This window comes from Penaeus japonicus, unplaced genomic scaffold (genome assembly GCF_977035675.1).
Source record: "Penaeus japonicus unplaced genomic scaffold, GWHDUDI00000001_assembly GWHDUDI00000006, whole genome shotgun sequence".
In the NCBI taxonomy this organism is placed as follows: Eukaryota; Metazoa; Arthropoda; class Malacostraca; order Decapoda; family Penaeidae; genus Penaeus; species Penaeus japonicus.
In genome coordinates, this window is record NW_028234408.1 from 5,908,745 (window position 1) to 5,920,995 (window position 12,251).

At 47.3% G+C, this 12,251-nt stretch overlaps 1 protein-coding gene across 2 annotated transcripts in view; it reads left to right on the forward strand.

Annotated features, from left to right (window-relative positions):
• The window catches only part of LOC122260131 (transcription factor hamlet), a 55,767-nt gene extending 44,966 nt beyond the window's left edge, over positions 1-10,801 (forward strand). Inside the window, exons 3-5 of one of the 2 annotated variants that reach the window (XM_086537617.1) lie at positions 6,625-6,844; positions 7,278-7,482; positions 7,804-10,801. In XM_086537617.1, the coding sequence (XP_086393743.1) occupies positions 6,625-6,844; positions 7,278-7,482; positions 7,804-9,934 (2,556 nt within the window). In that variant the 3' untranslated portion in view covers positions 9,935-10,801. The remainder of the gene's footprint in view (positions 1-6,624; positions 6,845-7,277; positions 7,483-7,803) is intronic. The other variant, XM_086537618.1, reaches the window with a different exon arrangement.
• The last annotated feature ends 1,450 nt before the right edge of the window (positions 10,802-12,251 follow it).

The window sequence follows — 12,251 nt, forward strand, 5'->3', positions numbered from 1 at the left end:
TCTGTGTCTGTGCGGAGGCGCGGGCGCGGAAGGGATTACCCGGCTCGAACCGCGGGAGGTTTCCAGCCGCTCGTCCGATTGCTTGCATGGTTGGTCGGCTAGAGCTAGAGTGAGAGAGATAGATAGATAGATAGATAGATAGAGAGAGATAGAGAGATAGAGAGAGAGAGAGAGGGAAGAGAGAGTAAGAAAGATATTAAAAAACGAAAAAGACACAACCCAAATACGCAACCTATCCTAAAACACACCAATATACCCACAACCAAGAAAATAAAACAACCAAAATCTCCAATAACCCCCTCCCCACCCCCCAAATAAACAACACCAGCAACCCCCAACCCCCCTTCCCCCACTCAACAACAACAACAACAAAAATCTAAAAACTTAAAACCCCAGACGAAGCCCCGAAGTCACGGCTCGAGACACAGCCTCGCCTCGCCTCGCCTCGCCTCGCCGCGCCTCGCCCCGTCACAGCCGCCCTGGAGATCGAGGCGACACGGCTGATGGTTGGCACGGGCGGCGGAAAGAAAAGTCCCCGAATTATGCCCGACATAATCCTCGGAAACCCGCTGCGCAGATTAGTGGTAAACTGGAGTAAGCTCTTGAGACGTGGAGGGGGCTGGAGGAGGGGGGCTTGATGGAGGGGGTTGGAGGAGGGGGGCTTGATGGAGGGGGGCTGATGGAGGGGGGCTGGAGGAGGGGGCTGATGGAGGGGTAAGTAGGGTGATGGGGGGCTTGGGTGAAGAGATAGAGGGGGTGGGAGGGGGGGAAGATGAAAAGGAGGGAAAGAGGAATGGATGAGAGGGGGGGCGAGAGAGAGAGAGAGAGAGAGAGAGAGAGAGAGAGAGAGAGAGAGAGAGAGAGAGAGAGAGAGAAAGAGAGAGAGAGAGAGAGAGAGAGAGAGAGAGAGAGAGAGAGAGAGAGAGAGAGAGAGAGAGAGAGAGAGAGAGAGAGCGAAAGAGAAAGGGAAAGAGAAAGAAAAAAAGGAAAGAGACAGAAAGAAAAATGGATGATGGTGTATGAGAAGGTGGGCGGGGGGGGGGGGGGCAAAGGGGGCAAAAAGAGTGGAGGGGGAGGGGGAGGGGGAAAGGGCAGGGATTGCAAAACACAGTAGCGAGAAGAAGTTTACTTTCTCTTTTCTTATTTCCTTTGATTCAAAAAGAAAAGGAAGAATAAGAGAGGAGAAGAAAAGGAGGAGAGAAAGAAATATAGATAGATAAATAGATAGATAGAGAGATGGATAGATAGATAGAGAGAGAGAGAGAGAGAGATAGAGAGAGAGAGTGTGTCTAAAAAGAACACTAAGAGAAAAAACAGACAAACAAACACAGAGATCTTACCACACGTTTTTTTTATATTCTTCTTCAGCGATGATAAAAAAAACCTGTGCATGAGGTATGCCTGATCGACAAAGACTCTACCTGAGCCAAAACAAGGACGCTAATGATCACATCTGTCTAATGCAATTGCAACAGAGATGCCTTTCACTTCCCAAAGCAATCGATAAAACAAGCGTAGGATTCTGTAAACTTTCAGTAATTGGAGTGTGTGTCGTGAACGAAAGATATTTTGCAGAAAATGAAAAAGAGGATGAAAAGATTCTCTCTCTCTCTCTCTCTCTCTCTCTATCTATCTATCTATACATCTATCTATCAATCTATCTATCTATATATCTATCTCTCTTGCTCTCTCTCTTTCCATCTCTCTCTCTCTCTCTCTCTCTCTCTCTCTCTCTATCTATCTATCTATCTATCTTTCTATCTACCTTTCTATCTATCTCTATCTCTCTATCTCTCTCACTCTCTTTCTTTCTTTCTCTCCCCTTCAGATGTAATTACAAAAAAAAAAAAAAAAAAAAAAATACAACAGATGCATATTATTATATACTAATAACACTCAAATAATGAATCTTCAAAGTGTCCTTGACTTATGTGACAAAGGTGTCTTATCGAACTTTTTTATTATCATTATCAGTTTTTTTTTCTCTTTTCTTTTTTTTTTATAATTTAAACTCATGATTCACCTCCCGTGTTTTGTCTGTGGACCCCGTGCGCATCACGTACATCTTTTGTTCAAAACAATACTCGTTTTTTTTTTATCTTCTTCAGTCTCTTTCATCATCTTCTTTTTCTCTTTTTTCATTTTTTGAGGATTGTATTTTTTTATTTTTTTATTTATGTTTGGTCTTCTAATATTTTGTCATATATTCAGCGTGGATTTCATCTCTCTCTCTCTCTCTCTCTCTCTCTCTCTCTCTCTCTCTCTCTCTCTCTCTCTCTCTCTCTCTCTCTCTCTCTCTCTCTCTCACTCACTCAACCTCTCCCTCTCACCCTTCCTTCCCTCCCTCCCTCCCTCCATCTCCCTCCCACCCCCAAAAAAAAGTTCAAAAGATCAGTATGAACAAAACTCAGAGATAATGAAGTCTTCTGAAGAACAGGTGACGGAGAATAAAAATATGATATTAATTATACGTCGCAGAGAACGATAGAAGTATAACACGTGTGCATATTGTTATATCTTGGTTATATCTGTGTGTGTTTGTGTGTGTGTGTGTATGCGTGTGTGTTTGTGTGTGTGTGTGTGTGTGTGTGTGTGTATTCGTGTACGTACATATCGTGCACATAGGAGGATATCACATAAAGGAAAGCATTTTTAACAAATACAAACACAATAACAGCGATATGTAACATGACTAATTACATAAACCTGGAGACAGTCTTCCATCCCCCCCCCTCCCCACCCATCCACTTCATGACCCCCCCCCCCGCCCTCCACCCCCCACGCCCCCCTTATATTTATTTCCCTCTTCAGCCTGATGTTCGTTGTTGCCATCGGGGTGGTCGTGAAATATTTAAATTAGAAGATATTTACTTTTTCTTGGCTTCTTCTTCTTTATGTTTTCTTTCTTTATTTATTTTCTTTTATCTTCCACCATTACCATCTCTCCCTCTTCCTCCTCCTCCTCCTCCTCCTCCTTCTCCTCCCTCTCCTCCCTCCTCCCCCCCTCCTCCTCCTCCACCTCCTTCTCCACCTCCACCACCACCTCCTCCACCACCACCACCTCCTCCCCCTACACCACCACCACCACCTCCTCCTCCAAGGGCGCGGCGCTCCCCACCTGTCGGCCCCGAGTGTAAGGGCATCAGAAGGACGTGCCCGAAGGTAACGCCGGAGCTCGGATATCGGAGGTCTATCGGGGCTTTGGTTTCACTGGTCGAGGCCGTGGGTATGCATGGCCACGCGCGGATTACTGGGGGGATGGGGCGGGGGGAGGGAGGGAAGTGGAGGGGGAGGAAAGGGAGAGGGGAGGAGGTGGAGGGGATGGGGTGAAAGTGGAGGGGGGAGGAATGGGGGAGGGGGAGGTGGAGGGGGGAGGGGGAGGGAGGGGAAGGGGGAGGAGGGAGGAAGGGGTGAAAGGGGAGGAGGGAGGGAGGGATGGGGAGGGGATGGGGGAGGGGGTGAAAGTGGGGGAGGAGGGGGAGGGGGAAGATGGATAGGGGGGAGTTAGGGGGTTGAAGTTCGATAGGGGAAAATTATATATATACATATGTGTGTGTGACTGTGTGTGTGACTGTGTGTGTGTGTGTGTGTGTGTGTGTGTATGTGTGTGTGTGTGTGTGTGTGTATGTATGTGTGTATGAGTGCGTGTGTCCATCAACTGAGCATCTTTAACCTTTTCACGTGAACAGATCCCAGTGTTTTTATAACTAATATAAATCTCTTCTAGACAAAATCTTCTTTTTTTTTTTTTTTTAAGTGATCATTAAATATATATTGGACTTTCCTTATCATTATATTTTCATGATATGCGCCACCCCTTTGCATTGTCTGGGAAAATATCGTTGGAAAATATTATGATGAAACTGTCAACTAGTTGCTCTTGCAACATGTCCTCAGATTTGAAGATGTTTTCAAACTTATTATTTTTTGTTATATTCATTATTGGAGTTATCTTTGTGTACTCTCTACTCATGTAATTATTAATTCATCTATCTATCTGGCTATCAGTATTTCATATTATATGTATTTTTTTCATATATTTTTTTCTTTTGTTCTTTCCATTCTTCGTCTTCTTCCTCCTCTCCTTTCTTCTTCTGATCTGTTCTCTTTCTCACCTCCTCCTTCTCCCCTCTCCCCCTCCCCCTCCTCTTTAAACTTAAACACCCCCCTACCCTCACCTCATCCCTCCCCTTCTATCCCTTCCCTTCTACCCCTCACCCCTCACCCTTCCCCTCCCCTCACCCCTCCCCACACCCCTCCCCTCCACCACCCCTACCCCGACCCCTCAGATCGACAGAGACAAACAGACACTCAAGTTAGAAATTAATCTTTAGGCCTATGCTTATAATTTACAGGGGCGGCGGATTGGCCTGTATTGGTTGGATAAAACCAGCAATAAAATGGGCGTGATATCGGGCATGGCAACTATGGCAACTAGTTGGGAGTTTTATTAGGGTGTGATCCTAGTATGTCATGTTTTTGGGGTTCATGACTGATACTAGAAATTTTGATCGAGTGCACGTGATGACAATATGTAGGTACATACACATACACACAAGCAGACACGTGTCCAACTGTCCATACTCTTATTTCGTTCTTTCGCTTTCTCTCTCTTTCTCTCTCTCTCTCTCTCTCTCTCTCTCTCTCTCTATATATATATATATATATATATATATATATATATATATATATATATATATATGTATATATCCCTCTCCCTCCCTCCATCCCTCGCTCCCTCCCTGCCTCCCTCCCTCCCTCCCTCCCTCCCTCACTCACTCCCTCACTCCCTCACTCCCTCCCTCACTCCCTCGCTCCCTCCCTCCCTTCTTCCCTCTCTCATTTCTTCTCCCTTCCCCACGAATCACTCTCCTATCACTCATCTTCCACAAGGTCAGATGTGAGACTCAGATGTTGTCACCGTGATAAGGTTATCGTAGGGGTGGGGGGAGGGGAGGGAAGGGGGAGCGAGACGGGGCGAGGGGGGATGGTGGGGGGGGAGGGGGTGATGAGGGGGAAGGTTGAGGGGATGGTGAGGGAGAAGGTGGAGGGAAGGGAGAGGGGATGGTGAGGGGAGAGGGAAGAGGTAGAGAAGGGAGAGGAAAGGAGGGCGGAGGTTCGAAGTGGGGGGAGTGGGGGAAGAAGCGAAGGGGGTGAGGAAAGAAAAAAAGTGAAAAAAAGAAGACGAAGAAGAGGAAGGGAGGTGGGTGAAGGGGAGGAAGGGAGGTGGATGGAGAGGAGGAAGGGAGGAAGGGAGGTGGGTGGAGGAGAGGAGGGGAGGTGGATGGGAAGGAGGGAGGGGAGGGAGGGTGACAACAGACCAGGTAGAGTGCGTTATCGGTGGTTGAACAGCTGTATCACTGAACAAACTACCACGATTCCACGTGTTGTTTGAACACTGTGTCGAGAAAATTATGATTCTTATTTTTCCTTTGTTGTTTTCTCTTTTTTTTCAAAGATGTATTGTAATGATTGTGAATTATTAACATTATTTTCATCATCATTAAAAAAAACATCATTAATACTACTCATTATCATCATTCTCATATTCATACTTATTCTTTCATCTCCGATCCAGCCGCCATTCTCCTATCTCTCCTTACCCCCTCCCCTCCCTCTAATATCCTCCCCTACCCCTCCCCTCGTCCCTACCAAGCCCCTAATCCCCCCTCCCTCCCTCCCTACCCCCCTCCCCAATCCCTCAATCGCCTTCCTAACAAGATAATGCCCGAATCATGAACACAGCCTCTTATCTCCCTTATCGCGTACCGGTGTCACTTTTATGGCAGACTCTTATCTCCGGGATCACGCCAGATAGTCATGGATTACCTGTTTGGTAGCGACAAATCTCAGACGCAATGGAGAGGGAGAGGGAGGGAGGGAGGGAGAGGAGGGAGGGAGGGAGAGAGGGAGTGGGGAAAGAGAGGGATGGTGGGAGATGGAGAGAGAGAGAGATTTCTTCTTCTTCTTCTCCTCCTGCTCCTCCCCCTCCTCCCCTTCCCCATCCCTCTCCTCTAGCTCCTCCCCCTCCTCCAGCTTCTCCTCCACTCCCCTCCTCTTCCAGCTTCTCCTCCCCTCCTCCTCCTCCTACTCTCCCTCCTCCAGCTCCTCCTCCTCCTCCTCACCCTCCTTCAGCTCCTCCTCCTCCCCCTCCTTCCTTCCTTCACGTTTGATCCCGCGGCACATATGGCGCGATAGGCTTGGTTCTCCGATAACACACGGAGGTCGAAATCCCGTGACGTAAATGATTAAGAAAGAGGCCGAGAAAATGGAATGATAAAGTTTGTCTTTGTTTTGGGGGTTTATGATGTGTGTTTATTAGATTTTAGTTCTTCGTTTTTTTTACGGTCTGATTTTCTCTTTTTCTCCCGGGCGAGAACTAAAAAAAATAGGTTAGGATTAACCCGGCGGTCTCTCTTGTTTATTATCTCTATCCTTCTCATAACCCAGTTGTGATAGTCATTACTCAATTATTAGGTGTCCAAATAACCAAATCAAACCCTATAGCAAAAGAACAAAAAGATAAATAAAAGAACAGACAGATAAATGAATACAAAAAAAAATCTAACCCCCTAAAATAGCGAAAATAAACACTAACCCCGCACTCTCTATCTCCTTCCCCAGGTGGTATCCATCCGCTCGGGTCTCCGCGGTTGGCTCGACGCGGGAGAAATGGGTAACTGGTTACGACACATCAGGGTAGCGGCAGCGCCCGTCTACGGTAATCTACGACACCTCCTTCTCGCTGGACAGATATTTTACGAAGCCATAAGGGACATTTCACAGTCCGAGGAGCTGCTTCTGATTCGCAAAGCTGTTATTGATCTTGACACCTCGTCCATTGGTGAGTTGATTTATTTGTTTTTGTTTTTTTTTATTATTGTTGGGAGCTATGCCCTTCTTCTTTTTTGTAGCCTTGTTTTTTCTTCTTCCTCTTCTTCTTCTTATACTTCTGTTTCTGTTTCTCATCTTTGTGTCACGTTTTTGGTACTTCTGTTTCTTTGCTGTTTTCCTTTTCTATACCTTCTCTTTCTACTCCTTTTTTCTCTCTTCCCTTTTTTACTACTCCGTCTTCGTTTGCTTCTTCTTTTTCTCCTCCCACTCTCTCTTCTCCTAATACTTCGACAAATTCATCACCTCTTCCTTATCCCCTTACTACCTTCTCTTCTATTCCATCTCCCACCCCACCCACCAAATGATAATAAAGATAACAACGATAATAATAAATATCAAAAACAAATCGATAATGAAAAAAAACCTTCCCTTTCTGCAACTAGACGCCAAAGTCGAGCAGAAACCCCAACTCATCAGCATTCATCAGCCGCTTCGTCTCCCTTCTTCCCCAGATGAGCAAGTACAAGTGGGTTCGCCGGAAGAGAAGTCAGAGAACACAGGTGACGACTGTGATGACGAAGACGAGGACGAAGACATCTCGCGACACAGGTGCTTGCAGTGCGACAAACACTTCGGGGATTACGATGAGTAAGTTGAGACGTCTTTTTGCTTTTTTTTTTTTTTATTGATCTATTTATTAATATTTTTTTTCCTCGGATTGATTTAGTTTTGAGATTTGTGTGTTTTATAATGTTTGGTATTGGTTTATATTTTTTAGGATAGTTTTTTTGTTGTTGTTGCTTTTTTGCTTTTCTTCTTCTTCGGACTCTTGCTCTCTCTCTCTCTCTCTCTCTCTCTCTCTCTCTCTCTCTCTCTCTCTCTCTCTCTCTCTCTCTCTCTCTCTTTCGTCCCCAATCCCCCCTTCTGATCGAGGACCGACGCCTAACCGCAGCCGTTGTTCCCCCTCAGGTTGGACGAGCACCTCGTGACCGCCCACGGCTACTCGGCCGGCCAGTACCGCTGCGACTACTGCCCGCGCGCCTTCGCCTGGCGGCCCAACCTCATCCAGCACAAGACCATCCACGGCGAGTACAAGCGGTACCCGTGCGAGAACTGCCCGAGGGTGTTCACGGACGCCATGGTCCTGCAGAAGCACATCCGCAACCAGCACGCGGGCGCGCGCTCGCACGCCTGCCCCGAGTGCGGCAAGACCTTCGCCACGAGCTCCGGGCTCAAGCAGCACACGCACATCCACTCGTCCGTGAAGCCCTTCCAGTGCGAGGTGTGCTTCAAGGCGTACACGCAGTTCAGCAACCTGTGCCGCCACAAGCGCATGCACGCCGACTGCCGCCTGCAGATCAAGTGCACCAAGTGCGGCCAGGCCTTCTCCACCGTGACGTCCCTGGCCAAGCACAAGCGCTTCTGCGACACGGCGCCCTCGCTGTCCCTGCCTCCGGGCCACCACAGCCTCCACGACAAGCTGTCCCACGGCGGCCTCTCCATGAACAGCGTCCCCTCGTCGCCGCCGAACCCCTTCATGATGTACCCGCGGCCGCCGCTGCCCCTGCTGCCGCCCTCGCTCCTCTCCGGCTACCCCATGTTCCCCTCCCTGCCCGGCCTCGTGGGCGGCCCCCAGCACCCCCTCCTCACCTCGTCCCTCCTGCTGCCCTTCCAGAACTCCGGCTCCAACGGCGGCCGCGACTCCTCCTTCTCGCTGCCCAAGGAGGACAAGGAGCCCGGCGGCGACTTCGCGTCGCGCATGGAGATCTCGCCGCGCCCCGAGCCGGTGGAGTCCCCGGTGCGGGAGCGCGAGCCGGCGGCGCTGCAGCCCCCGCCGCGCCTCTCGCCCTCGCACTCGCCCAAGCAAGCGTCCGTGTTCCCCCTCGGGGAGTCGCCCCGCAGATCGGAGCCGCACGAGGCGTTGGACGAGCCGAAGGCGCCGTCGCCGGCCGAGAGCCAGCGCCAGACGACGCCCGAGCCGCCCCGGAAGGAGATCAAGGTGGAGTCGTCGCGCGCGCCCGGCGAGCGGAAGGAGCAGCCGCTCGACCTGACGCTGCGGCGCAGCAAGGACGGCGAGCGCGACGAGCTGCTCCTCGGGCGGCTGGAGAGCATGTCGCACAGCAGCGACTCGGCCGAGGAGAGGCTGCGCTCGCCCGCCCCGCTCGAGGTCAAGTCGGTGGAGGAGCCGCGGCCGCGCCCCGAGCACCCCTTCCTGCGCATCAGCGAGCTCCTCAAGGACACCACCACCACCTCCGTCGCCCCCGCCCCCCCGCAGCCCCCCTCTTTTTTAGATGCGCCTAGCAAGCTGCCGCTCGCCTACCCACGCCCGCTCCACCCCGCGGCGCTCCTCGACATGTACCGCAACCTCGACCGCAGCCTGGACCGCAGCCCGCTGCTGCCCGGCGGCGGCCTCGGAGGCGCGCGCTACCCGATGCTTCCTCCCTACTTCCCGCACAACAACATGGCCGGCATGGGCCTCGGCCTCAGCCGCACCACGGGCCTCGACATGCTCAAGGCGCACATGTCCAACACCGGCCGCCCCTACGGAGACATCAGCCGCCCCTACGACCTCATGGCGACGCACATGCCCCGCGCCAAGGACCGCTACGCATGCAAGTTCTGCGGCAAGGTGTTCCCGCGGTCGGCCAACCTGACGCGGCACCTGCGGACGCACACGGGCGAGCAGCCGTACAAGTGCAAGTACTGCGAGCGCTCGTTCAGCATCTCGTCCAACCTGCAGCGCCACGTCCGCAACATCCACAACAAGGAGAAGCCGTTCAAGTGCCCGCTGTGCGACCGCTGCTTCGGCCAGCAGACCAACCTCGACCGCCACCTCAAGAAGCACGAGGTGGAGGGGCCCAACCCCCCCGACTCGCCCGACGCCCCCGACTCCAGCAGCGCCGCCGTCGACAACTCCACCAACTTCTTCAGCGACGAGATCCGCTCCTTCGTCGACAAGGTGACCGACTCGACCGCGGAGGACATGCCCGTCGACGAGGGCATGGACGACGAGGACGACGAGAAGGAGCCCATCGACGTGACGGCGGACGAGGACATGGTCGACTCGCAGTGCGCGGCAAAGAGGGTCAGAGTCGAGTAAGCGGAAGGGAAGAAAACGGAGAGAAAGAGAAGAGAAATAGAGGAGAAAATTAAGGAGAAAGAAGGAGGAGGAGGAGGAGGAAGTAGATTTATATAAATATATATATTTAAATTTAAAACGAAAAAGGAAACCCCCTATTAAAAAAAAAAAGCCAAAAATTTTATCGACAAAGACGAGTGAGTCTTAAGGACTTGTCATGTACATAGAACAGAAAAAACGGCACAAGCACGTTATTGTGTATATCACGCCCCGCCCCCCAAAAATGGCTGACTGTTGCACATGGACTTCTTACCTCGAAAGAAACTCAAAGGGAATAATCATAAATCAATAAATAATAAGAAACAAGAAACCAGGAAACATAATTCTAGTATAAATTCTCTTGACTTAGAGAGAGAGAAAAAAAGAAATAATCAAAAGAGAGAGAGAGAAATTTTACTCGAATGATTAAATTTCAAAATAAACAAAAACAAACAAACAAACAAACAAAAACTCAGATTCTCCAGAAATCTCAACATGAAATCCATTAATGGTAATAATAATAATTAATAATCTATGATATATATATATATAAAAAATCCCGTGGACTTCTTTAAGGCCACGCGTCGAATCCGGTATAAAATAATGTATTCTGTATGTACTATTTTTAATGGAATTTTAGCCTAAATGAGTCGATATGAACTTTCAAGATTTTATAGACTTTTTTTCCATGTTTGTCCTTCCTCTGCCTCTCGTAAACTTAAATACTTCATTAGGTGTGAGTTGTGTGCAATGGAGTAACTGTATTACTTTTTAACTTATGCTCTGTAGTGCTGTAGTTGTAAATAACCCGTTAATAAATTATATTTTGTTAATAAAATATGAGCTGTTTGTTGGTATCTTATTGCCCTGGGATTAAGGATTAGGAATATCCTTATTCTTAAAAAAAAATAAATAATAATAATAAAAAAAACAAAAAACATGTAATTATAAATTTCTCTAAGCCTTAATCTTGACTGTATTTTGATTAAGAAGAAATATAAATCAGATAAAAATTAAATACACACAAAAAGAAAGAGATAACGAGAAATCATGTGTTTGTTTTATTCAAAGGATTAATCTGAACTTTTATTTTATTTATATTAATGTCAATGATGATAAGGTTAATGCATCTGATCCATTGATAATTATGAAATCACTATCATTCTTTGGAGATTTGAAAGTTACACTCCAGATTTTCTTCGGATTTTAGGAAAAGATAATAGAGATGACAAAAAAAAAAAAGTTTAAGGATAAGATAGATATTTTTTTCGTTGTGTTAGATAACGGATCATGAAAAGAAGAAATGCAATAATATCTACTATGATTATTGCAAGATGATGATGATAAGTATGATAATGATAACAGCCATGATAAAAATAATTGGTTGAATGAGACTAAAAAATAAGTAAATAGAATAAATAAATGTATACAACAAAAGGATAGACACACACACACACACACACACACACACACACACACACACACACACACACACACACACACACACACACACATATATATATATATATATATATATATATATATATATATATATAATATATAATATATAGGAGAGAGAGAGAGGAGAGAGAGGAGAGAGAGGAGAGAGAGAGAGAGAGAAGAGAAAAAGAGAAAGAAAAGAGGAAAGAGAGAAGAGAAGAGGAAAGAAGAGAAAGAGAGAGAAAAAGAAGAGAAGAGAAAGAGAAAGAAAGAGAAAGAGAGAGAAAAAGAAGAGAAAGAGAAGAGAAAGAAAAAGAGAGAGAAATAGAAACAGACAGGACATACTAACACAGAGACATACACACAAACAGACAAACAAACAAACTCACAAAAAACCCACAGAATACCCAGCACCACATTCTCACTCCACTAACTCTCAAACAAACACAACAAACACACAAAAAACAATTACTCAAACACAACAGCTTAATCTCCTACGGGACTCCTTCGCTAGCCTTAGTAGGTAGGTTGCTCGTAATCAAGAAGGTCAGGTCACACGACTGACAGGTCCTGGATAGAGCGTGTCAGATTCGAAGCTGTAGTTGAAATTTTGACAATGAATGAACAGAGGTACTGGTGATAAGGTCCTTCTGTTAATCCTTTTAACAAATAGATAAGTGTTTTTTTTCACACGGGGATGGGGGGTGTTGTTTGTTTGTTTGTTTGTTTATTCGTCTAGTGTTATGGTTATGATTATTATAAAAATAATAACAGTAATGATAACAACAATAATGATCATGATGATGGTATTTATAACTATGATGATGCAAATGATTGTGAAAAATGAAGATAATAATGA